At 40.1% G+C, this 27,857-nt stretch overlaps 1 protein-coding gene across 1 annotated transcript in view; it reads left to right on the top strand.

Moving 5' to 3' along the window:
- LOC141778156 (caM kinase-like vesicle-associated protein) overlaps positions 1–16,107 on the top strand; it is a 56,017-nt gene extending 39,910 nt beyond the window's left edge. Inside the window, exons 2-11 of the mRNA XM_074652418.1 lie at positions 1,756–1,863; positions 1,972–2,103; positions 5,489–5,563; positions 6,223–6,361; positions 8,822–8,942; positions 9,046–9,121; positions 11,136–11,272; positions 11,449–11,527; positions 12,972–13,059; positions 14,380–16,107. Of these exons, the coding sequence (XP_074508519.1) occupies positions 1,769–1,863; positions 1,972–2,103; positions 5,489–5,563; positions 6,223–6,361; positions 8,822–8,942; positions 9,046–9,121; positions 11,136–11,272; positions 11,449–11,527; positions 12,972–13,059; positions 14,380–14,754 (1,317 nt within the window). The 5' untranslated portion in view covers positions 1,756–1,768 and the 3' untranslated portion in view covers positions 14,755–16,107. The remainder of the gene's footprint in view (positions 1–1,755; positions 1,864–1,971; positions 2,104–5,488; positions 5,564–6,222; positions 6,362–8,821; positions 8,943–9,045; positions 9,122–11,135; positions 11,273–11,448; positions 11,528–12,971; positions 13,060–14,379) is intronic.
- The last annotated feature ends 11,750 nt before the right edge of the window (positions 16,108–27,857 follow it).

The raw sequence follows: 27,857 nt of genomic DNA, 5'->3' as shown, positions 1-27,857 counted from the left end.
TCCCTCTACGGCTCTGCCCTTTATTAATGCAGGATCATGAGCGGCTCTGTTACAGTAAGTGAAACAATCCTCTGCATTGACACCGCCTCTGGTGCCTCTTTAGCTCTCACTTTTGAAAGGCTTTCTCAGCATTACTGGAGTAATTCTTTATGTCTGAGGGAGGGCCGCGGTTGTTGTTTTTTTGCCAAGTCATCATCCGGTGCAATATTATTACACAGTGTGACGCCAAATTGAGGAGAAATCGTCAGCTAGGTGGGACGCCAGGACATAACACCCTGATAGATCGGCCTGTTCTCATTCCCAGAGCACAAAGTACTGACGTTTGGTCACGCCCTTCGTCAGGTGATACCAACGCACCTTATAGCGCCTGTATGAGACGCACCGGCCTTTCAATTAACTGCAATGTAAACCCATCCGTGTCATTATTATTAAACGCTCAGACAAAGGTAGTTTCACTTTCACTTTACGAACGTTTTTAAGCCCAACCATGATGTTTTTTCCTAAACCTAACTAGGGCTGCAGCTATCGCTTATTTTAGTGATCGAGTATTCTACCGATTATTCCATCGATTAATCAGGTCGGATAAAAAATACTTTCACTTTATTAAGGAGCAACAGCACATAGACAGAAGAGAAAATACGACGTGTCTCTGGCCCAGACACACCAACCCAACATCAAAGAACTAGCGGTGACGAAGACCACCCGTTGAGTCGCCTCACGTCGCCTTTGTCTTGGCCAAAAATGTTGCACTCGAACACACCGCAAAAAACTACAGCCGACGGCCAACTACCACGTACGTCCTGCGCCTGCGTGAGAGGAAATAACTCTCCACACCAGCAGGTCGCGGTAGTCTGTATTCATCATTAAAAAATTAAAACAGGAAGACCGAGGACTGCGGATATACAAGCCGTTGTTATGATACATACATGAAACAAAGCGGTGTTTGAGGACCATTTTCACATCACTCTCACTCACCACTTAGCTTCATTCCAGATGGCCATGTTGTTGTTAAAATATCCGTGTCTTGGAATGATCAGATGAGATGAAGATGAAAAATGAGAAGAGCCTCTTGACTTTACTTGTTTGCGTCCGTTTCTCTTCTCGTGCACCGATTCGTTTAAGCTGAACAGCCAATCAGAGTGATTTCTCTCACCAACAGGCTCCGCTGCCGATTCAACGCGCTGAATCGGCCAAAAAAACTCCGCCACGGGCAGACTAGAGACGACGTCGCGGGACACACCGAAAAAAACTAGACCGATAGATGCTCACTGACGGCACCAAACTGTCCGACGGCCGACCTTCGGCTTGGTGCGTCAGGGCCTTTAAAATGAACAACTAATTTTTATTGCTTAAATTGCATACAGTAATATCATCTGTCAAAACTAAACCCATTTTAGTGTCATAATACATTCTGGGTTTTAAATAAAATATTTTCTGAAATGCAGACCAATAAATAAAAAAATTATAATTTCAAATTACTTTAAAAAAGGTACTTTTAAATAAATGGTTTAAGCGAACATGATTTTTACTTATCAAGTTACTCGAGTTACTTAAGTTTCAGCCCAAAACCTGACAAAGTGGATTTATTGCCTAAACCTAAACAAGTGTTTTTGTTTGAATTCACAACATTAAGCACGTGTTTAATGCGACTGCATGTGACAAGTCGAGAACGACGAGAACGTGTTGGACAGATTGATGAATCATTCATTTCATTTTCTCCCTCTTCTGTCTCTCTTCCTGTTTCCCTCACCACAGGTCAGGAGTGGCCATGCCATTTGGCTGTTTAACGATCGGGGAAAAGAAGGATTATAACAATCCTTCGGACGTGACAGATAAATATGACATGGGTCAGATTGTTAAATCGTGAGTATCTCAACAGCTTCCCGACTTTTGAATGATGCATTATCTCATTAAACCATTATGATCTGTGTTTATATCCCTATAAATAAACCATAAAATGCTTCTTTTCAGGGAGGAGTTCTGTGAGATATTCAGGGCGAAGGACAAAACCACGATGAAAATGTACACATGTAAAAAGTTCCTGAAGAAGGACGGAAGGAAAGTCCGCAAGGCTGCGAAAAATGAGATCGTCATCTTAAAGATGTGAGTTGTTCATTGTGGTTAATGTTCTCTGGAGTCTCTGGCACGTGATTAGTTTCATGATGAGTTCTTTGCTTTTTGTTTCCCCTATTTCATCTTCTTAAATATTATTTCACAGACCACATCAAATTTTTGAAAAGCAAAACAAAAGAGTAAACAAATGTTGGTGCTCGCTTTAATAAGAAAAGTGGAGCGAACCTCATTTTGCTGAATGATCGCACACACAGCCGCTATTTCTAAGAAGCTTGTTTATCTCAACTTCTCTGTGATTATCTAACTCTCAGGTAAAAACCCACATTAGCATAACCTGGGCCTTATCAAACAATTTGTCGCTGACAGCAGCCGAAGCAGCGGAGCAGGATGAATATGAAAGTGTGATTTCTTTATAAGAAGCCTTTTCAAAACGTGAACTCATATTCCGCTGAAAATTACCCTTCAGACACCTCAATAACAGCGCCTGGTTTTTATAGTCTAATCATCAGCGGGGGGGTTTGAGTGAATAATCAAATATGATGACATTGTCAAAGGCTGGGAATAATTGCTGGCAAAACATCAAAAGCAGTCTTGAATATAAAATGCTTGAATGTAGAAAAGAAAAGAAAAGAGGTGCTTATTGAAGTATTAATCTTCATACATTATTTGTTTTTACTTAGAATGAACCTAAACATCCCCGCACGCTGTCAGTCATTTATACTGACAAGTTTTTTGAAGAGTTTTTTTTATACTAATGTTAATACTACTGTAGGGCTGTGTATTGGCAAAAATCTGGCGATACGATACGTATCATGATACAGGGGTAACGATTCAATATATTGCGATACTGTAAGCAAGGTGATATATTTAGATTTTTTTCAAATCTAATTTTAGGAAAACTGTCATAGTATAAAGAACACACCATATGTATGAGATTTGAATGAAAAAGTCACTATGTGAATGGCTACTATGGGGACTAACATCATTACACCAATTGAACACAATTGGACTCATTGGATCCACAAGAGTCTCAGCTTTCCAGTAATACCCAATTTATACATCATTTTAGAATAGGTCAAAATAACAGATTTGAATTGTTTCTGCCCAAAACCACATGTGATTATCATAAAGTGGGCATCTCTGTAAAGGGGAGACTCGTGGGTACCCATAGAACCCATTTTCTTTCACATATCTTGAGATCAGAGGTCAAGGGACCCCTCGCCAAAATCTAGCATAAGTTTGTAGCGTTATTTATCCTTCTCGACACGCAAGTATGGTACCAATGGATTCTTTAGGTTTCCTAGTTTCATATGATACCAATATCTTCACTCTAGCTTTAAAACTGAGTCCGATACAACCTCTGAAAGACAGAATAGCGTCCGAGTCCTCCGGCGGGCCGTCGGATTGTTAAGAGGTTAATTAAAAATCAATGCAGCATTTTGGAGAATCGATTCAGTATCGCAAAACATAATATCGTGATACTCATGTGTATCAATGTTTTCTTACATCCAAAGGTAATTAATATCATTAATTTAAAGTCCCCCGCCGCTCAAAAATGTGTTTTGCTTATCGTTCACCTCGATGTCGTGTATGTGCTGAGTTTGACACTAGAAGGCTGTTTTCACGTTCATCTGCTGAAAGGGAACGCTTCTCTGAGCTCTACTTAAATCTGAATTTAATTCATAGATATTCATAGATTTGTCTTAATGACAGAGAAGGAGTAGATGTACAGTCAGTTTAAGAATTTTTAATGAGGTAATTGAACTTTTTTTGTGGAAAACATATGAAACACATTCTATATATTTATATGTCTTAAAGTATGTCTGGAGGAGGTCTTTATTAGTGTGCAAGATTTTTTTTATACTGGCAGTTCTTAAGTTAACAGACCAATCCTATGGAAGGAAAGAAAAAAGAGTTTATCCGAACTGTTGGCCAATGCATGCAGTACACTCACACTCATCAAAATGACTCTACTCCTCTCATTTTTATGTAATTACAACAGGTGGTTGCAGAGAATAATCCCAGATTGGTTGTAGAAAAACAAAGTATTATTGTCCACATGTAGCTGTGATCAGCCAAGTTACTGTATGTCCAAAATCTGTCCCCATTTGCTACCTCCTGGACTTTATTCATTTTCTGCCATTTCATTTCAGTGTTTTCTTCAAAAGATGTGCACTACCTTTTGATAAAAATCCCACCATGCAATGCTTTTAATTGACTCCTGATGTAACAGACAGTAAATTTACAGTTTGCAAGACGAATCTGCGAATTCTACAAAATGATGATGACGCATAAATGTCCCAAATCTCAATTTTTCAGTCACTAAATAGCCTTGTATGAATGATGAAGTGATTTCAGACACAGCTTTAGTCATTTTGGACCAGTCAGCAACCTCCGGGGTCTGAAAAGTGAAGCCAACGGTGAAGTGCCTTAAACATGCATTCTTTCTAATAGCCAGCAGGGGGCGACTCCTCTGGTTGCAAAAAGAAGTCTATGAGAAAATGAGCCTACTTCTCACTTGATTTATTACCTCAGTAAACATTGTAAACATGAGTTTATGGTCTCAATCGCTAGTTTCAAGTCTTCTTTAAATACAGCATGATGTTCATTTTTTAAATTATGGTCCCATTTAGAGTCAAATAGACCATAAAGCAGGGTATGCTTAAGGGCGCTGCTAACTTGTGATTGACAGGTCGCTACCACGGCCTTGTTCGGTCTGGGAATTGTCCATGTTTTCGTCTTACAACTTTAACCCTTTCACAGTTTGTTTTCAGCTCATGAAAGTTAATTGTAACGTTTTGGTTGCCTGAAAATGTCTTATTCAGCTTTCGGTTGTACTTAGCTCCGTCCTCTAGTGTCTGTAGAACTAAAGGCTTCAAAACGGCAGTCCAAAAACTAATGGGTAATGTCACGGTGACTACGTCCACTTCCAATATACAGTCTGTGTTTTGGACCCTCTTTTACATTCAGTACAATTTAAGAAATGGTAAGAACAATCTTAACTTCCTTGGGTATTGGCAGGCAGGAAAAACACTCAAATATTGAACCTTTTGGGGCGAAATTCACTGTTAAGTTTCCCAGCTGATGCTGTGGTTGTCATACTGTAGTCAGCTGCTCAGCACCATGTTGCTGCACGGTTGTCTTTATGCCCACATGGACGCATCAGATTACATATGTCTGTTTGGTTATCTATGGATGTTGAACATGCAGATCTAAGTGTTGTGAAGTAAAGTTAACTGATCATGCTCCCTTTCTCTGTCACCGTGACAATCTGAAGTGTGTTATCCATGAGCATTAAAACGTTACGTTATTCCTCCAACTGAATGAATGATACAGACGTCATCTCCTAAATGACTCCTGACATCTCTCTTTCTCTCGCTCTCTCTGTCTTGTGCTTCGTGACACATCTCCTCAGGGTGAAACATCCCAATATTCTCCAGCTGGTGGACGTCTTCGAGACCAAAAAGGAGTACTTCCTCTTCCTTGAACTGTGAGTTCAGATGTTTGATGAGCCGGTGGGGAAAGGCCATGTGCTTGTCTCTGCGGTAGCCCGGGCCCGCTGAATTGTATGTGTTGATTATACACTCGTGGGGAACGAGCCGTTGTAGCCCGAGGCCCTGTAGATATGAGAACGGCTCTGAACTCCACTCATTTGGTATTCAGATATGATTGCTTGCTAGCTGCTCCATTCTCATCAGCATGGGTTCATGGGGGAATTAGATGCATTTCCATGGATATACTAAATGCGCAATGCTCGTCTCATCCTTCGAGGACACCTGATTTGTGGGTTTAGGAATTCTGGTTAGAAAGAAAACGATCAAACACAAAGGAAGCATCTGTGGGGAAATGATTAAAACAATTTCCCTTTAATAGGTGCAGATGTGTTGTGTAATCTTGTCAAAAAACTTTATTCTTGGAATAGTTAACATTTCACTATAAATATAAAATGTAAAATTTCAATTAGAGGGTTCTATATTACCATTTCCTTGCCTTTGCCTGAATAGTTGACAGTAGCGAGCAGATGGAAACATGGGAAGAGATTGGCAAAAAGGTTCCCAGATTGCCGTTACACAATCTTCCAATGCTGAGAGAAAATCACATTTATAACTTTTAACTATCAACAACAAACATGCCTTCCTTTTCCCACAGTGCAACAGGCAGAGAGGTATTTGACTGGATCCTGGACCAAGGCTACTACTCAGAGCGAGACACCAGCAACGTGGTGCGCCAGGTGTTGGAGGCTGTCGCCTACCTCCACTCCCTGCACATCGTCCACAGAAACCTCAAGGTAACACGCTATGGTAGTGCAGGACTTGTAGGCAGAAGTAGCCTAAACAAGCAACGTGTCCTCATACAACGATTCTTATGATATCTAAAAGAAATGTGTGAAGAGAAATAATACAGAAATAAGTAAGTTTTGAGAAATAAATAAGGGGTGAAATGCAAAAGGAGAATCATGCAGAAATAAACAAATAAATGCATAAATAAATACATACAGACATTTAAAAATAAATAAAAAATAATCGCAAAAATAAATAAATAAAAAGTAATTGCAGAAATAAATACATTTAAAATTTAATAAAAAAAAAAAAAAAAAGGAAATTTTTTACAGTAGAGTAAAAAAATAAAGGAATTAAAACAGAAATATCAATTTATATCACATTTTTTTAAAATTATTTTTAATATTTTTGCTGCATTTGTCTATAGCACATATGGCTGATGGTCGAGATCAGCAGAGCTATGCTGGCGTCACGCTGTGACGGCTGCCTGCAGACTGCTGTTGTTGTCGGCTCGCAGATTTCTTCAACTGGACCAAAAATTTACTTTTTCAATTATATGTGCTTCACATTTTTATGTTCTTCATCTGATTGTAATGCATTAAATGATGGACTGCTGGTTTGATAATTTAAGATCATAAGCCGGCCATGGATCACTCAGCACTTTCAGTAACGTTCGGACAGAAGCGTTACGTAAGTTAATCTATCTGAGTTCATTTCCATTTTTTAGCGGTGGCAATGTCAGTTTGTCGGTCAGTCCACCACTTTCATCCAGAATTAAATATCTCAACAACTATTGGATGGACTGCCATGACATTTTATACATAAATTCATATACCCCACAGGATGAATCCTACTGACTTTGGTGAATTCTTGACATTTTTTTTCAAGTACCAAAAACAAACAAAATAGTGTTAGTCAAAAATCATAATTTATTTGTGTATTGTGTATTGCCCATGGAAAACATGCGGGTGCAAGCGGCCGAAATGGGTTTCCTCAGGAGGGTGGCTGGCGTCTCCCTTAGAGATAGGGTAAGAAGCTCAGTCATCCGTGAGGGACTCGGAGTAGAGTCCTTGCTCCTTTGCGTCGAAAGGAGCCAGTTGAGTTGGTTCGGGCATCTAGCACGGATGCCTCCTGGGCGCCTCCCTTGGGAGGTGTTCCAGGCACGACCAGCTGGGAGGAGACCACGGGGAAGACCCAGGACTAGATGGAGAGATTATATCTCTACTCTGGCCTGGGAACGCCTCGGGATCCCCCAGTCAGAGCTGGTTAATGTGGCCCGGGAAAGGGAAGTTTGGGGTCCCCTGCTGGAGCTGTTGCCCCCGCGACCCGATCCCGGATAAGCGGTTGAAGATGGATGGATGGATGGATGGAAAACATGATGAGCAAAGGATTTTCAACATGACCAAAAAAGTGAATTTAAAAAGAGACATCAGGCAGCTGATGTGTTTTTATTTGAAACTCTGCACATAACAGACAACAGTAAGTTTCCTCTGAGGAAAACTCTCCACAAGATTCCCAAACAGTCATTTCGCAAAGTTCTTTGCTATTTATGAAAAGTAATGCACTTTAATTCATATATATATCCCACAAAATCAGTTTGTATGTATTCCACATAATCGTGAACCAGGACGTATAAACCAGGAGGTCGGGGGTGGATGGGTGGGACCAGATGTCAGCGTTGAATTATTTGTCACGTAACTTACGTACTTAAGTAACGTCACATCCAAAGTTATTCTAAGCCAAACCACAATCTTTTCTTAAACCTAACAAAGTAGTTATATTGCCTAAACCTAACCAAGTTGTTTCCTGTGAAAACGGAACTCTATTTTGAAAAGACTGTTTGCATGTAACAAGCAGAAATTGACACGTGCATCACGTGTTGCTGGACATTCATAGGAAAACGCACAAAAAATGAGGAATAACTTTTCATAAGATATCATACCAACCGTTGTATGAGGATACGTTGTGGTGCGTCATGACAGGGAGAGACCCTTGTTTTTAAAGGGGATGAAAGTATTGAATGTGGTTGGCCATGATTGTCACAACCTCTAACACGCCTACCTATAATATATGATAATATATATTCAAGACGACAAATGAGTAATAGAAGAAAAGGTGATTATTATTCATGGCAAAAGCTGAATTAGCTTCTCTTCCTCATAACCTCTTAAATCTCCCTGTATGGGACCGTCAGCCCAAATGAAAATCAGTGCGTTTCTTAAGTGGAAATATGTCAAACTTGATTGAGGCATTTAGTTTTAGTCCACTCATAATAAAATCACAAAATTAAATTGAATGTCTCTCATTTGATTTCTTCTAATCTGCACTGGATAATTAAACTTTTCGATGTTCTCAGTCGTCTCATTATATTTCCGTTAGAAAATGATCTCAGCTGAAATTCAACCCACGAAAGACCTTAATCATAATCACATTTTAATGTTGTCATTGTAATATATTTTATTCTTTAGTTGGAGAACTTGGTTTACTTCAATCGTCTGAAGCACTCTAAAATCGTCATCAGCGACTTCCATCTTGCCAAGCTGGAGAACGGACTAATCAAAGACCCCTGTGGGACGCCAGAGTACCTGGGTGAGAATATAAATGTACCGAGTAGCAAATGAGACATTGTGGAGAATGAGATGTGGCAGCCTGTTGTGTGAGATTTTGATGATGTTTCCGTGCTCTCGTGCAGCTCCGGAGGTGGTTGGCAGACAGCGATACGGCCAGCCTGTGGACTGCTGGGCAACAGGTGTCATCATGTACATACTGTAAGTTGTGACATGAAACATAAAGAAGCTCTACAGCTCATTTAAAATCACTGGGCGGCTTCAGACGTGGTTATTGGTAAAGATTGTACATCATGTGATATCACATAATAGGCTTTGTTTGAATACGGTATATAGAGGTTTTTGACTCCCGATCAGGCAATGCTCAAATGCCTTAAACTTGCATTCTTTCTAACAGCCAGCAGGGGGCGACTCATTCTTTATAGTATATTTATATGTCTTAAAATATGTCTGGAGGAGGTCTTTGTTAGTGTGCAAGTTTTTTTATACTGGCAATACTTAAGTTAACAGGAAGGAAGAAAGAAAAAAGAGTTTATCCGAACTGTTGGCCAATGCATGCAGTACACTCACACTCGTCAAAATGACTCTACTCCTCTCATTTTTATGTAATTACAACAGGTGGTTGCAGAGAATAATACCAGATTGGTTGTAGAGAAACAAAGTATTATTGTCCACATGTAGCTGTGGTCAGCCAAGCTACTGTATGTCCAAAATCTGTCCCCATTTGCTACCTCCTGGAGTTTGTTCATTTACTGCCATTTTATTTCAGAGTTTTGTTCAAAGGATGTGCACTACTTTTTGCTAAACATCCCATAATGCAATGCTTTTAATTGACTCCTAATGTAACAGACAAGAAAATTACATTTTGCAAGACGAATCTGCGAATTCTGCAAAATGATGATGCATAAATGTCCCAAATCAAAATTTTTCAGTCACTAAGTAACCTCGTGAGTCTTGTATGAATGAGGAAGTGATTTCAGACACAGCTTTAGTCATTTTAGACCAGTGGGCAACCTCCGGGGTCTGAAAAGTGAAGCCAATGCTGAAGTGCCTTAAACTTGCATTCTTTCTAACAGCCAGCAGGGGGCGACTCCTCTGGTTGCAAAAAGTATTGTATAGAAGTTTATGAGAAAATGAGCCTACTTCTCACTTGATTTATTACCTCAGTAAACATTGTAAACATGACTTTATCGTCTCAATCACTAGTTTCAAGTCTTCTTCAATACAGCATGAAGTTCATTCAGTAAATTATGGTCCCATTTAGAGTCAAATAGACCATAAAGCAGGGGATGCTTTAGGGCGGGGCTACCTTGTGATTGACAGGTCGCTAACACGGCGTTGTCCGGTCTGGAAGTAGTCCGTGTTTTCGTCTTACAAATTTTACAGCATGATGTTCATTTTCACGCTACCATTGTCACTTTAACTTTATTTACCTTAACATACTGTTTTACAAACTGTTACACCTCTGTGTATATATATACATATTTATAACTTCTCTATACACACTACATTCCTGTTGACACCTCTGTGTACATATATTACCTCTCATCATGCATATGCATTCTACATCCTGTTTACATTCAGTTTTCCCATCTGAAATACTGTCATCAACAAAATTACAAATTTATATTTACATTAATATTTTATGTTTACTTATGTTTATATTTATTTCAACTGCACTATTTCATTTTGCTTTTACATTTACTTGCATGATTTCCCCTTTTATATATATATATTTTATGAGCGTTGTTGAAGGAACCTGAGACCAAAGATTTTCATTGCCAAAGACTGCTTTGCTAGATTTGACAAATGAAAAATACACAACCTTGAACCTTCATTTAGTGAATGATGGTCCCATTTAGGGTCAAATAGACCATAAAGCAGGTGATGCTTTAGGGCGTGGCTACCTTGTGATTGAGAGGTCGCTACCACGGCGTTGTCCGGTCTGAGAGTTTTCGTATTACAACTTTAACCCTTTCAAAGTGTGTTTTCAGTTCATCAAAGTTAATTATAACCTTATCGTTCGGTTATACTTAGCTCCCCCCTCTCGTGCCACTTCTGGTTGCAAAAAAAAACAAGAATGCAACGGCAAAAATGCCGAACTCGAGGCTTCAAAACTGTAGTCCACAAACCAATGGGTGACGTCACGGTGATAAGTCCACTTCTTATATACAGTCTATCGTCCTGATGCTCTTTTTTTTCTTTGTCACCTCAGGTTGTCAGGCAACCCTCCTTTCTACGATGAAACTGATGACGACGATTATGAAAACCACGACAAGAACCTATTCCGAAAGATCCTGGCAGGCGATTACGAGTTTGACTCTCCGTACTGGGATGAGATCTCAGATTCAGGTACTTTAGGGATAAAGCTAACACTCTGACAGCCTGCTGGGTAAACATTTCAGATTCAAAAGACTTTCTCCTTTCTTACCCGCAGAGTGGCCAATCACACATGTCATATTTATGTCCGTCAGGAGAACAAACCCTTTTTTTTGTTGAGTTTCTTCTGTGTGATTTGTCTCTGACAGCTAAGAGTCTGGTTGCCCGTCTGATGGAGGTGGATCAAGACCAGAGACTGACAGCCCAGGAGGCTATAAACCATGAATGGTAGGCGGCAGAGCTTTGATATATTGTGCAGACCCGTTAAACCAGAGCAGTGTGATCAGACTGTAGAGAACTGCAAGAGAGCAGACTTTCTTTCTTCTTTGATGTGTCGCTTAAAATCACATTAAGAAACTTCATTGTTCACTTTAAAAGGTTAATCGCTGCATCGCTTAATGAGTGCTCAGCATTTATTAGGCTGTAAGTTACCACGGCAACCATATTGATGTTTTACTCAACAGTAAATTAGCAGTGTGGATCTAGAGATGGAAATATATAGAATATCAGAAAATGTTATCGGATGGATTGGCACAAAATTCAGCAACAATAACAATGTATTCGACTGACTTTGGTGATCAAATTACTTTTACTCCAGTGCCACCAGCAGCTTGATATTTTCTGTTTACTATAGGAATGTCCTGACAAATATTGGATGGATTGCCATTAGATTTGGTGCAGACATTCATGACCACAGGGTCATTTGTAATAACTGAAATGATCATGAAAAATTATCCCTTGACTTTTTAATCCAACGTAATAATCAGGTCAAAATTTCACTTTGTCCAATAGTTAGATTTATGACAAAAAAAAGTGTTTTGTTTTTTTTTATCCCCCAAAAAAGTGTTTTCACATTGTCATTTGATATATCATTTTATTACACGGCTGTGTTGAATACTCAATTGTGATTGGTCAATCACAGCGTTCTTGGTTCTGTAATTTCTTAATAACAGACCGTTGCTATGTATAGCAGACCGTTGCTATGTATAACAGACTGTTGCTATGTATAACAGACCGTTGCTATGGGCGCAGTTCTGATGTCAGTCTCTGGCGGACCGTTTTTGTGTCAAAATATTGATTTCTTCAGTAAGTAGCCGTGTAATAAGCGGGATAATGTACAGCTAGCGGGTCATTGTTGTGAAATAAACCCCTTCAGGGCGATGAGAGACCCCTCCGCTGTCTGGGTTTCTTTCTCAACAATGACCGGTAGCCTACGCTGTACATTATCCCTTACATTGAAAATATCTTATTTGGCAGAGGGAAACCTCTTTGTTAAACATTTTTCTTATATAGGGACACCTCATTGTGTATTATCTCTTGTATGCTTTAGCGGTCGTTCAATTGCGACTGTTTGAAGATATTTAACTGAGGATCTTTGTGTTAAACAGTCATGTATTAATGATTTCTTCAATCACTTAGATGTATCTTACAGAGACACCTCCAGCTGAGTATACAATATGAACACAAATCGATTGTCTCAGGGACAAAAACTGAGAGAAAAAGTCCCAAGCTGAAAAATAATCAGAATTAAACAGTTCTTACAAACGTTTGCCAGTCAATAAAATGAACAACAGATTGAGTAATACAGTGTGCAGCAGCCCAAAGATGGAAAGAGGGGAAGCATAAAGCTCTGTAGTGTGAAGTTGTGTTTTTCTCCCGTTTCCTTCAACAGGATCTCCGGCGGTGCAGCTTCAGATAAGAACATCAAGGAAAATGTGTGCGCACAGATAGAGAAGAACTTTGCCAGAGCTAAATGGAAGGTAAGCTCTTTTATTCTCTCTGCCTGGAAGGTCTTATTCACAACGTTCAACCGTGTTTGTACGATCCTTGAACAGGGAGGTGTAGTAGTGCAGTTTACATCAGACCGGCACATTAAGTTGAGGCCACGCCCCCTTTTGGGGGATAGAAAAACAAAGATCCCATAGACTTCAATGTAATGTGACGTATGTTTGGATTGTAATTTTGACAAGTTTGTATGAATTCATCTCTTGTTAAATGAACATTTGTTTTATACACATGTCTAATAGTTATTTGGGAATCTTGCCTGAACCTGAGCGTTCACGATATCTTAATAAATGAAGGTTGATCACCGCCATGCCCCTTCAGTCTTCCCCCGTCCAACACAGTGGCCGGATATTTATTATCTAGGCGTCTGTACATATTTGATTGAATCACGTTAGGCTAAGTGTTGTCTGTAAATAACCAACCTGTTAATAGCCAACTGTTTGATCTATTGGCTGAGATTGACTGTATTACTGCAGCAGCCTCCCACTCAAGCTAACGTTAGCTAGCCATGCTAGTCACTGTCACCAGCATTACTTAACCATTTTCCACACTGACAGTGAATATTCACGTATCGTATATGCCTCAAATCTCAGTGTGAAAGCCTCGGTTAACCCGCTACACAACAATCTTTTCATAATTTTATGTCCAGTGACTGCAAGTTTCTTTCCCCCAAATGGAAGCGCAGCCTCGGTGATGATGAGACGCTGGTCTGGTCTATAGTTGGAGCCATAAAGCTCCTCTATCATATCTTTTTTTTTACACGGCTTTGTTGAATACTTGATTCTAGTTGGTCAATCATAGCGTTCTACGGTTTGTTATTGCTTTATAGCAGACCGTTGCTATGTATAACGGACCGTTTTTGTGTCAAATGATGCATTTCTTAAGTAAGTAGCCATGTAATAAGCGGGATCTTGTACAGCTTGCGGCTCATTGTTGTGAAATAAACCCCTTCAGGGCGATGCAAGACCGTTTCGCCGGGGTCCACGGCATCGCCCTGTTGGTGTTCACAACAATGACCGGCTCGCTGTACATTATCCCTTACTTAGGACACGGAAGGGGAACAAATCGGAGATCAGCGTTTTTGGATTTATTGTTGTTGCACCCAACTACACAGCAACTTTTCAGCATAGCGTAATTACTATTACCGGTTTGTTTAAAGTAAAAGTTTGGAGACATGTTTCAACTTCTTCTGGTTACTCTGTTCCTGTCTAACAGTTAAGGCAGGCCGATGAGAGTCGATGTTTTCAGGTTAAAGAAGCTATTTTGAGTTCAGTTTCTTCTCCCTCCTCCTACAGAAAGCCGTGCGTGTCACCACCATCATGAAGAGACTGCGAGCACCTGAGAATAGTGACTCGAGGGCAGCCAGCCCCGCGGCCGGCGCCCCAGCAGAAGCAGGCGCCGCAGCTCCCCTGGCCGCCGCCGACCCCTCTGCAACGTCGTCCGCCGCGACGTCCGAGGGAGTGCCCGCCGCCGTCACAGAGCTCCCTGCTGGAGCGGAGACGAGCCAACCGGCGCCAGAGGCCGGAGCCGGAGCCGGGGTGGCAGCCTCAGCCGGGGAGCCGCAGCAACCGAGCCCGGCGCCGCAGGAGGCCGAGCCCACATCGCGTTGTAACGGAGACGCTTCGGCTGTTCTCCATGCAGCCGCAGAGGCCGGGGATGAGCAGGGATAGACCCCCTCAACACCACCACCACCACCACCACCACCCCTCCCCATGTGACCTCTGCAGTCCCCACCAACTCCTGCACACTGTACATTAGCTGCTAGCATGGTGACACTGACTCTGCTTCTCTCTCACTCGCAGCATTAGCATCATCTCATGGAGGCTGTGTGCTACCTTTCCTGAGTGCTGCGTTGCATCGGCTTTCTTTCCACATGTATTGTGTCCTTTTTTCACTGACCCCTTCAGTGTTTTATGTGATTACACAGACCACGTCTATCTCCGCACACTTGAGTTTTAGGGGCAGAAACAGATTTGCCGTCAAGCTGTGGCTTACAGCTAAAGTCTTCTTTCTTATCTCCTCTCAGCGAGAATACAGGAAGACATAATTGTGCTGAAAACGGCTTTGATTCCTTTTTAATGAGCCGACTTGGGAAACTTCTTTCTGCCAGTCTTGCAATTAAAATATTTGTTCTTAGAAACGGTAGAAAAGTTTTGCTTCTGAAATTTTGACCTTGTAACCGTGATACTCAGTAAGTGCTGGTCCTCCTCACACATGGAGAAGATCACATGTTCCCACCACAGGGGAAATTATGGTTCTCTCTCGTATCTGTTCTCGTCTACACTAACCAGTTATTGTACTTTAAATCAGGGGTTCTCAAACTTTTTGGGGGCCAGGGACCTCTTACAGGGGAGAACATTTTTCCAAGGACCCCCTCTTAACTGTAACAGCGATAAAGCATACTACCATTTGTACTCTTAGATGCTAGACTATTTATATTGTAAAACTTTTCACCCTAAATACATCAGAGCTGTTTCACAGTGATCAAGAGAAACACATTTCAATTTGAATCATGTGGAGATAAGATGAGATAATCTTTTAAAAGTCCCACAGTGGGGAAATTTGTAATAATATTGATAGTTATTACCTCTTATATACCTTTTAAACAGAGGAGGATGTCATTCAAATTGCATTTGACAGGATTTATAGGCTACATTTCAAGTAACTGATCTTAAAAGCTTTCTGAAAATGAACAGTAGCGAGACTGAGATAGCTCTAACAAATGCAGATATTTAAACTTACAAGTCTAAAGATACGGACACACCAACCCGACATCAGAGAACTAGCGACGATGAAGGCCACCTGTTGTGTCGCCTCACGTTGCCTTTGCCCTGAGAGAGTGCCACCGACCCCTCAGGGTCCCCGAACCCAACTTTGATAATCACTGCGTTAAAGAATGCTGAGATTGGTGACTGGGAGTTATCATGCCCAGTTGTGTAGTTTGAACAAGGCAGCTTCACACATGAGCACACTCTCTCTCACACACACACACACACACACACACACACACACACACACACACACACACACACACACACAGACACGCACACAAAAACACAAACACTACGTTCCTTTGCTAACTTCCTGCTCAGGAAAGAACCTCATAGCTGTAAAGATTCTGTATATAGAGACCTTTGTAGAAGTAGCCAGAACAGCATGCATTCTCACTTTCTGCTGTTAATTTCACATTTGGTGGAAGAAAGACGCGCTGCCGCCAAACTCCCGTCTTATCGCAGGCCACAGAACCCTCGCCTCCCGCCACAAGCCATGCCGAGGCTAATGTTCTTTTCAAAAGCACACTATACATTACGCCGTCTATCGCCACTGTTCATTTAGCACCCCTGCTGTCAGTGTAAGTTATATGAATAAATAACTGTCTTCATTACATAGCAGTTTCTATGCATTCAAATTAATTTGTAGCTTTTCTTTTTTAGAAACTTCATGAAACATCTTTATTCATCACCTTTTCGCTAGATTGATTTAGTTGACTTGTATCTACTTTGGTTTAATCATGTCCGACTCAAAATGCCACATATGTCTTAATATTTGGTTGTAATTGTAAAACAAAATGTGCATTAACTGACCACATGCGGCTTTTCAAGGGAAGACATCATTTAGACTTTGTGGTAACTATAGGGTCATCTTCACCCAACTCAGCTTTGCTGACCTGTATTGTACTGAAAATAATGTACGAAGCATATGTTTCTGAATTTATTTATTTATATTTTTTATTGCCATATCTCTTTTTGTTGTTGTTTATTTTCATAGATTCTTCTCCTTATACTTGATGAACAGTAATAACAACCTTTCCTTTTACTTGTCTCTGGTCCCCTCGAGCATTAATAATGAGCTACAGAAGGAGTTCTCTGTAATCACTCTGGAGGGAAATTGAGCAATATTCGAATGGCTGCAGAAACTGTGATTCCTGGTGTCCTTTCGATACAGTCCATGTACCTGTAAGTAGAAGTCTATAGTCCTCGCCAGCTGTCACTGAACTAACGCGTGGCTGCTGTCAGATATGTGTGTGTGTGGGGGGGTGAATAAGACAATATTTGTTCTCACTCCCAACTCATCAAAAATACCGACGCTTGGTGCGTCTGATACCGACACACGAGGCACACCTTAAGCTTCTGTATGAGACGCAACTAACCCAACCAACTAAACCCAACTGCGTCATTATTAGACGGTGAGATTAACGTAGTATAAATAGAGACAAAGTCCGCTCTTAGGGAGGAGGTCGGGGTGGACGGTTGGGTCCAACAAACACCGACTTTCCCCCAGGAGACCGCTGTTTGTGTCCCGTGTGACACCAAGTCACCGTTGATTAATTTTACCCTACTTTTGCTACGTAACTTACGTGCTGTGAGCTGATAACGTTGCTTGCTCTGGAGTTAACCCCTATCACTCCGCTCAGCCGCTGGTATACAAGACACAGGAAACCTCTGTTGGTCTTGAGGAGCTGAAACTGCAACTTCCACTTTAAATTCACTTGACATTCTCAAAGCTAAACTAACTTCTGCACCGCTAGTACACTTGTTCGCTCACCCACATTTGCTGCTGCTCTCTCTCTCTCTTGCTTCACCACTCACTTCCCACTTACTCCAAACGCTATACTCTTACAACAGCTCTAGATCGGGCCATTCGTGTTTTCTTGTCGGTCACCGTAGTTCTCCTAAAGGCTTGGCACACGGGAGAGGTAGCAATCTGCAACCGCACCATTAGATGCCGCCAGATGTTACGCACTGTACCTTTAACTAAGTAAGTAAGTTATGTAAAGAGCATGCTTATTTTACGTACTTATTTTAACCCAAACCATGATCTTTTCTAACCTAACCAAGTACTTTTGTTGTCTAAACCTACCAAGTAAACCTACATTGGAAGTTTATTTTGAAAAGACACCGTATGCACGAGCGGAAACTGACACGCCGTCCCTGACGCGTCCAAAACCGACGCTATAGGGGTACCTATTTGACGATTTGGGAGTGAGAACGTGTTGGATTTTCTGCGCTAACACTCACTGAACCATGGGGGGGTTTTCATTCCCTGGTCACATAAAGACAGCAGCCACATTGTCAATACGATTACTAGATGATATGATTAAAGTAAAATATGTTCTGGCTCGTGCACGAACACTTTGTCTGACTCCACCCAACCTGTTGTCAACTGTGAACACCTGTGGATTTATATGAAAAATTTAACATTTAGGAGCTTTGGAGAAAACTGATCGCATTTATAATCCGTAGAAGTTTGACTTTGTTGTCGCAGAGTCTTTTATTTATATACATGTATCTCTTTTTAATTTGTGCTATGGTAGATTGGTAGACACGCCAATCATTCAGATTAGACCACTATATCATTTCTTACCTAGTTTAAGATGAATATTTTAGATTTTAACGAGAGGCTTAAACAGAAGAATATCAGAGATTTTTATGTGAATAGAGTATTTCATGTAGTCCGTTCTCTTTGTTTAGATGGCAAATAAATACTGTTTGAACACTGTTACACAGTTTAAAGCAATGCTTTTTTCCAATATCATCCCTCACTGTATTTAGTATTCCATGTCTGTTCATTTTCGCCACGCCACTTACAGGTGTATTTGTAGATGTGATGTTCGCCAGGACCAGTGGTCACCTGTAGGTCCTGTCTTGCATTTGTGAGCTCTGTACCGTACTCCTTTGACTGAGTTGATGACTTTGATGGTAATAAAATTCTAATTCATCTGTTTATTCATCTTTAATCATTTCTCTTTCTTAGCCGGTCGACAGCGGGTTGATAGCATCTTTCAAAAATGATGTAAAAATCTGCAGGATTATTTCGAGAAAATGTGGGATCGCACTCTGCTTTTCCCCCCTTAACCCGGAGGAGAGCATCTGTGTTACACACTCTCAATTAGCGCGAGCTTAGCAGCCGTCCTGGTGGGGTGTGAACTCGAAAAGGATCCCAGCAGTGCCATTTGGTGACACTCTCCGAGATACTTGAATTGCATCTCGTTGGAATTATAATGCAGAGAGCGCACTCTCTAGTCCCTCTGGGGCGGGGAGGGGGTTTCAATAGGCTTCCTCTTGGGAGAGTTTCTCTTTTTCATGCCCATTGTACGACGGTACGCAGCCATCCATACGCTCACCGGGGCTCAGGGGGATCCTGACTCCGTCTCTGTGTGTGTCGGTGGATGACTTCATTAAGAACGGGAGGGTGGGAGAAGTGTCAGTGTTTCCTGTTTCTCTCAACCAGAGATGAAAGGCTACTGATCAGAGTCTGTCCTTGCTGGGAGGAGAAGTGATTTTTACAAAATATCACATCCTCCCGGCAAAACCAACCTTATACATACTAACTAAACCAGCGATGTCACTAAGGAAAGTATTGTACTTTTTTGAGGTACTGTGCTTTACTTGAGTATTTCCATTATATGTAACTTTATACTTCTACTCCACTGCATCTCGGAGGCAAATATTGTACTGTTTTACTCCACTACATTTATCTGACAGCTTTAGTTACTTTATAGATTTATGTTTTGGATTAATAATCTGAATCAACTAATACACTGATATATTATTGTAGATTGAGCTGCCCAGCCGTTAAGTATTTAAAATCTGTCACATCATAACCTGCTGCAATATTAATGTGATACAGTTATGCATCAATAATTATAATGCAATAATTAGGGCTGTCAAAGACGACGAAGAATTTGTTTTAATTTTGTTAACACATTAGAGCAACTTGCGATATTTAAGGTTCATTTTTAAAGTTAGAGTGAAGATACTGGTATCATATGAAACTAAAAAACCTAATGAATCAATTGGTACCAACCATGTCATACTAGCTTGTCGTGAAGGACGCTAAATAATGCTCCAAGCGTACGCTAAATTTTGGCGAGGAAAAACTGGCATGTCCATTTTCAAAAGGGTCCCTTGACCTCTGACCTCAAGATATGTGAACGTAAATGGGTTCTATGGGTACCCACGAGTCTCCCCTTTACAGATATGCTCACTTTATGATAATCACATGCAGTTTGGGGCAAGTCATAGTCAAGTCAGCACACTGACACACCGGCAGCTGTTGTTGCCTGTTGGGCTGCAGTTTGCCATGTTATGATTTGAGTATATTGTTTTATGCTAAATGCAGTACCTGTGAGGGTTTCTGGACAATATGTGTCATTGTTTTGTGGTGTTAATTGATGTCCAATAATAAATATATACATACATTTGCACATAGCAAGCACATTGGCCAACTCCCATGTTGATAAGAGTATTAAATACTTGATAAATCTCCCTTTAATGACGTATATTTTGAAGAGAAAAAATGTGTGATTCATTTGCAATTAATCGTGATTAATTATGGACAATCATACGATTAATCGTGATTAAATATTTTAATCGATTGACAGCCCTACCAATAATATGATATATATTATTCTGAAATGGGCCATTATGCATAATGACTACTTTTACTTTTGATACTTTGAGTATATTTTGATTCTAACACTGTACTTTTACTCAAGTAATATTTTGAATGCAGGACTTTTACTTAACAGAGTTTAACAGAGTATTTTTACACTGTTGTATTACTATTTTTACTTAAGTAAAAGTTCGGAATACTTCTTCCACAACTGAACTAAAGTAGTTAGATCATTACTGCACATTGTGGACTGAGTTATTTAGTGCAATCGATACAGAAATACTCGAGTAACAGCAAACAAGATTAATCCACTTACACAACTCACTGGCTTTAACGCAGCTCTGCTTGTAATAAGTGTTTCCATACACTTCTATTGATGTTTCCATCTTTAAGGCATCTGATGCAAACTGATGACAATATTCCAGGAGAGGTATTCTGATAGTGATGGATGGATGTGGTGTGTAGCATTGATTTATTGACATAAAGAGGTTAAAAAACAATCAATCACAACAACTCACCTCATCAGTTTACTGCCTCAGCTTTCTGCACGCCGCTCGCTGACGTCCTGCAGAAAACACACCGATGCCGATAATGTTGCAGTTTCTTCAGTAATTAACTGTAATCAATGTTGACGACAGCGTCCGTGTGGAGCAGAGTTTCACCGATATTGAAACATGTCAGAAAAAATATTCAAAAGCATCAATAGCAAAAATCAACCTACAGTAATTAAGTTTTGTATTATGAGACAGATTGGTTAGATGAGATTTTTATAAGGTCAGTGACAGAAGACACAATATGCTTCAATATGCTGTCAGGATGCTGGAAAACAGATGTTACATATATAGTGTGGTAATTATAGTGTAAACTGTGGTAATGATACGTTTCCCCAAAACAATTACCTGCACAATATAAGCAAAAAACAACAGAACATATTATTAGTATTTGATAGCTGACTTTATATGAGTGGAAATGCTCTAATGTAAAACCACTAGTTAAGTAACTAATTACAATTACTCAAGTACGGTAATGTTAAGTACACTTTTGAGGTACGTTCATGTACTTGAGCATATCCATTTTATGCAATTTTATACTTCTACTCCACTACAGTTCAGAGGGAAATACTGTACTTTTTAATAGTTAATACAGATTACTTTTTAGATTAAGATATTACTTTAAAAAAGAAACATATAATATAAAAAACGAAGCATCGTGATGAAATCAGTGTCAGCCTTTTTGGCTTGTGGCCCTTTACAAAAAAAGGTTGAGGCCACTTGTTGTATTTCAGAGTTCAGAGTCTCTCTGTCTCAGAGTCGTTAGCAGCTCCACCAATGAGACATTTCCCCCCTAAACTTCTCAGATGGTTTCTCTTATATAACTGTCTGAGGCCCAAAGAGGTAAAATGTTTATCATAATTATTATTATTATAAGATTACATCTTCATGACCCATAAATCTATCTTGCGACCCATCATTGGGAACCGCTGGACTAGTTAAAAGTAGCTAAAACTAGCTCCACCTCAACCAGCTACAACAGTAAAATGATACTAACACATGGTTGCATCAGTATTAATCCAATTAATCACTAATCTAATCAGTCACAAGAGTACTTCTACTTTAATCATCTCAGACCCGCGATCCCGACCAACTTTACTGTCTTTCAGCGGCTGTAGCAGGTTTAGTTTTAAAGGTAGACTGAAGGTATTAATCATATGAAACTAGAAAACCTAAGGAATCCATTGATGCCAACCATGTCATGCTAGCTTGTCGTGAAGGAGGCTCCAAAGTTAGGCTAAATTTTGTTGAGGAAAAGCTGGCATAGCCATTTTTAAAGGGGTCCCTTGACCTCTGACCTCAAGATATGTGAATGAAAATGGGTTCTCTGGGTACCCACGAGTCTCCCCTTTACAGACATACCCACTTTATGATAATCACATGCAGTTTGGGACAAAAAACATGCAGTTTTATGCATGCAGTATAAATGTGTTATTTTCGCCTATCCTAAAATGATGTTTGAATATTTCTGCATACTAGGGTCCCTAAACAGTCTTAGAATTGCATAAACTGGGTATCAATGTAAAGCTGAGACTCTTGTGTGATGATGTTAGTCCCCATAGTAGCCATTTCATTGTAGGGAGACCATTTTTTTTAAACTTGAGAAAACCGTATAAAATGACCTGTGGTGACCTCTAGCATAATCCCACAGCCCATTTTTATCAATTCTCGAGTGGTAAATAATGGTTAAATTTATCATCAAATCTGTGTAAGAAATGTTATCAACCCCAAAACTGCTACAAAAACGTATGAGACATACAGTAAGTGAGCATGGGAATGGCTATCATATACTTCCATCATAGTGTTTTAAGCCCTGATACACTTTCACAATTTATTTTAATTAATTAATTAATTAACTAATTAACTAATTATGCAAGCTGTACGCACATGATGCCACGTCAATTTCATATATGTACAGATGATGTCAAAACAGCCCTCTTTAGAGCCCACTTGTGGTGCAGTTATAGCAACTCAAAATTGAAAATGCGTCAGGTGGCATTTAATGAAGCAGTCAACATCTTACTCAATCTCCCAGATGGTGTGACACGAGGTATTCCTCGTTTTTGGAAGCATTGGAACAAATGTCTCTGTCTTTTAATCACTGTGGACCTGCAATGTCCTTGTCCTTGTATTGTATTGTATTGAATTTATTATTAATATTATTTTATTGGATATGGACCTATGTGTCTGAAATAAAGTTTAATTGAATTGTATATGAACAGTACTGTACTGTTGCATCCTGCCATCTGCTGGTTGACAGCGTCTGATGCAGCTGTAGGCAGCTGACTCCTGTTGTGACTGCGTAGAAGCAACAGAGAGCAGTGTTGCTCCCTCTTTGCTCTGCTTTACTGTCGGAGGTGACAATGGCTATTCCACACTTTCCCCAGACTCTCATCTGCATATGGTTACTTAGTGCATGAGAGAGTCTGACAAATATGAGAACTGGGAGTTCCTCAATAAAACAGCCCGTCACTTTAAACTCTGTAACCCTGTTTGTGACAAGTCCCAGGTTGAGGCATTAAATTAATGTCAGCTCATCATGTGCTCAGTGCAGTGAGTTTAGCATTTAACAGATGCCAAGTCTGTAGAGGGGTGCCTGTGAACCAGTTTCATGGCACGCCAAACTTCTGCCTCTTAACTTCTCTGCTCCAACAATGCAGTAAGTGTCCGAGAGCCCTGACTGTGAGAGAGACGAAGCAGATAACCGCAGAATGCCACGACTGCCTCCGAGCCACCGAGCGGCAGATTGGACAAGACGATAAGACGGAGCAGTCTGAAAAGTGAATTGAATGATGTTATTGATGCCATCGCTTTATGTCATGTGATATATGCCACTGTGGAGATAATGACCCACAGAATGGTGCATAGAAACGTCCGATCAGATTCGGTCAGGTCAGACTTTGTTGTGGGTAGTTTTGAATTTCCAAAATGTGGATCAGCCTCTTGGTTTTCAGCCAGTTTCTGATTCAGAGGCGACTCGATTTGAAGTGATGTGGTGATGATGCAGATATCATTATCCAGAGTCAGCCTCTCCCCCCGCAGTGATTGTTAAAATGATGTCTTCTATTCAGGACTGTCCCACCCTGACTCCCCTCGTCTGCTCTGCTGCTCCTCGTCAGGGATCAGATAAGCGAAGGGAACAGAGCTCCGTCTATGGGGAGGAATGAGAAAGGGGACAACAGAGCTCAGATGTCATCTGATGCCGGGAATGCCCTGTGATGGTTTTCCAAACCACCTGACCTTTGTCTGCCTCGTCCTGAAACAAACCAATGCTAGACGTGTTCTCATCTCAGCTCTTTACAACATGTCATTGGGGCTAAACTGAGCAGATAATAGGGATAACCTTTGTGACGTAAACATTACATGAAGCGCAAACTCAGATCCCCAAACGAGGATCTACATGTTGTCCACGTAGAGCACTTATTCGCGAGGTCACAGTCAAATACAAGAGAAGAAAACATCCAAACAAGGAACATCTGCACTCTGATCTGTTTTTATTCATAATTTATGTGAGCAGAAAACAAGAATGCAACATGTTTTGCATCACTGCTTCTTCTTGGTTTGCTCATTATGTTTTAACTTAACATGAATTATGAAGAGTTGGTCTGAGAGTTCAGCAAACATGTATTCCTTGTTACTTATTCATATCTCAGTGTGTTGTTGCATCTTATACTGGCCAAATATTTATGCACGAAGGTGCCATGTGTAGCATTTCAGCATCAATGCATTATATTACATTACTGTAGACCAGTAGTGGAGACATCCATCTTTATATATAGTCTATGGTTCATACCCTTGTGTCTTCATTTCCCTTTTACATCTCTTGGCATCCCTTGGCAACGCTGCGGGTCCCGAAATCGTTTCTGCAGGGCCCCCCTTTTGTAGATAAAAAAATATTTTCAAGCCCCCCTCCCAGACCAGTGCAGAACCATGCATCATTAATATTTAGCCTCAGCCTAGAGGTCCCGCTTCTCCCAGGTTGGGAACCACTGCCTTAATGCAATACTGATCAAAAGTGTGCGCCATATCCCCATTGGTTCGGTTCATTGCATCTCGCCATCTTTGTGATGGCAAGACTTGAGTGTGACCATTTAAACACCCTGCCTTGACATTCCTGATGACCAACCACTAGTTGGGGAACCACCCTTTAACAGTGCTGTGCTCTTCCCTATTGGCCTTTTTCCCTCCTCTTTCTCTCTTCCTCTCTGCCACTTTGCTCCTGACCCAGATTATTGTGGGAGATTGTGAGTCACTCTTGGGCCGTTCAGGGGTCAACTCTGCCATCGAGGCTTTTATGAGGTGGAGAAACCCTGATGGGATTGACTGAAGCACACTATACTCTGACCTGACAACAGCCTGTTTCCCTCGGGTGCTGTGAGCCAAGCCGGCCTTCACGTGTACTCCAAACACACATTCCTTGTGATTCATTTCGGGATGGAAACACCACTGCTGACTCAGCCGTATATTAGTCAGCTGTGTTGTCTCCATCCCAGAATGAACTGTTAAATAAAATCAAATTCATTTTTTAACGATCATTAGTGGGCCTTGAGTCACAAAATGTTGAGAACCCATGAACTCTTGATAGTCTCAAATTTTCCTGAAATTCATGAAATATTGGTTAATAGATGAACATAAAATAACAATGTAGGCCATTGGCTGTGGTTTGAGTTTCTCCACTCAGGAAGAAACATTAACGCAGTAGCATACATTTTCAGTCACAAAAAAGGTTTGCAGTCACACATCTATATGTGTGAAAATGTTCCCAGAGAACTCAATTGTATGTGTGAATCTCAAGTTAACAGCTACGAATCAAATCTACTAGTACAAATCATATGTACATACAGTCTATGAGTACAAGTATTATTTACCCAATTTACAGTTCCTCCTGAATAGCCAATGGGGATGCTCAAATTACTTAACTATCCAATCAGGAATAGCCTACTCCTAGAGAGGGGTAATACATTTCTTAATAAACACAGGATTAGTAGAATATAGTTTAATTTCAGTTAATTCAATTTATTTTATTATTTTTTTATAATTTTTTTACAGACTAGTACAGGTGTCCAGAGTGGTATGCACCTAAAATCTGGTTTAGTTTATTTATTATTTTATTTATTTTTTTACAGATTTGTACAGGTGGCGGTATGCACCTAAAAATCTGGTTTAGTTTATTTATTATTTTTTATTTAATTTTATTTTTTATTTAATTTTTTTTTTTTACAGACTAGTACAGGTGGCGATATGCACTTAAAAGCTGGTTTAGTTTATTTATTTATAGATTTAATATTTAATTTAATTTAATTTAATTTAAATGTGTTGTATTGTATTTTATTTATTGTGTTTTATTATTTTACAGACTAAGGTAAACTAGAACCCGTTCTACCTGCTCCGGTCCGGTAGGGGGCGGTATGCACCTAACTGGTAGCTGGTGTTGCAATCCGCCAAAAAACACCAAGAAGAAGCAATAGACGCAGTATAAGTACTCTGGTTCGGTCCATTCTTCGGGTTCGGTTGGTTCGGTCATCAAACCAGTTAACAGTTTATTACTGTATGCCTCATCAAAGACACATTTCTCTATTTTTCACGATGCCTGTAAGATTTACCACGGACGAATATCAACGATGTACACAGAACTATCGATGTACTTTCACCTGCAGCCGCCAACAAGCCAAGAAAAGTTCAGTTATGAACAGTTATGCTAACGTTACTAGTTTAATTACTCACCTTCAGGTCAGGTGTGCACTTAACTTGACGTGAACTTTTCTCCGGTTTTCTGGTGGTTTCAGGTGAAAGTACGTCGATAATTCTGTGTTCATCATTGATATTTATCCTGGTAAATAGAGAAACATGTTGGAAACTGGTGTGATTGACGCTGATCGTGTTTGTTTGTTCCTGGTTGGATGTTCTCATTATCCTAATGAGGGTCAGGTGTGTTCAGGTGTGTTGTTCTCTCGGTTCTTCCTTCCTCTTCTTCTTCTCTCGGTTTTAATGGCGCATCGTAAACAGGTTAAAGGTGAACTACCGCCACCTACTGTACAGGGTGTTTATCATCATCTAATTTCATCCTATTTCTTATATCCTACCCACCTGCTATATTTGTCTTTCTGCTTCATACATGCTACAGTGCAATAAAACATGTTTAACATTTTCTTTAACACCACAGTTTCCACACTATATATATACATGTGTGTATTTATCTCAGCCCTATGTTCCCTCAGCACCTATGGATTTTTTTCTATCCAAATTAGGCCCTGTATTCCTAAAAACCTTTGTGCAAATCTTCTTTATGCACTCACACTTTGTGCAAATCTTTTACATGTTATGCACAACTAAGCTCCAGATCTCCTTTTGGATTCAACAAATACATCTATTTGTTCAGATATTTTTTAAACATTGAAACATTTGAATGTATTCATACTAAATGTTTTCACATGTGCAGATATGGTGATACACAGCTACAATACTTTTGACCTTATTTCTTTAGTTTTATTCCTGAAGATATATTATGTTGGAATCAGTTTGATTTGGTTTTATAGTCCTGGACTGACATAAATATGAGTCTCTCTAACAGGCATTAAACATCTCCTGTTGTCAACCAGCTAGTTGTGATTTATTACAGTATTTCTATAACACCTGATACACAACAATAATATCTGTACTTGTCATAGAAGGACAAGCACATATGTTACTAGTTAAACCATGACAGTGTGATAGTGAGCCACTGAAGAAGCTAAATTAAATTCAGCCATCATTTAATTGTGCATTTCCTACTGAGACATGTCAAGGTGTCCTCCATGAAAACAGCCTATTGACCGGCTCAGTTTATG

The sequence above is a fragment of the Sebastes fasciatus genome, chromosome 1 (assembly GCF_043250625.1).
Source record: "Sebastes fasciatus isolate fSebFas1 chromosome 1, fSebFas1.pri, whole genome shotgun sequence".
Taxonomy (NCBI): Eukaryota; Metazoa; Chordata; class Actinopteri; order Perciformes; family Sebastidae; genus Sebastes; species Sebastes fasciatus.
Note: the sequence above shows the minus strand (reverse complement) of the source record. Positions and strands in the feature narration are given on the sequence as shown.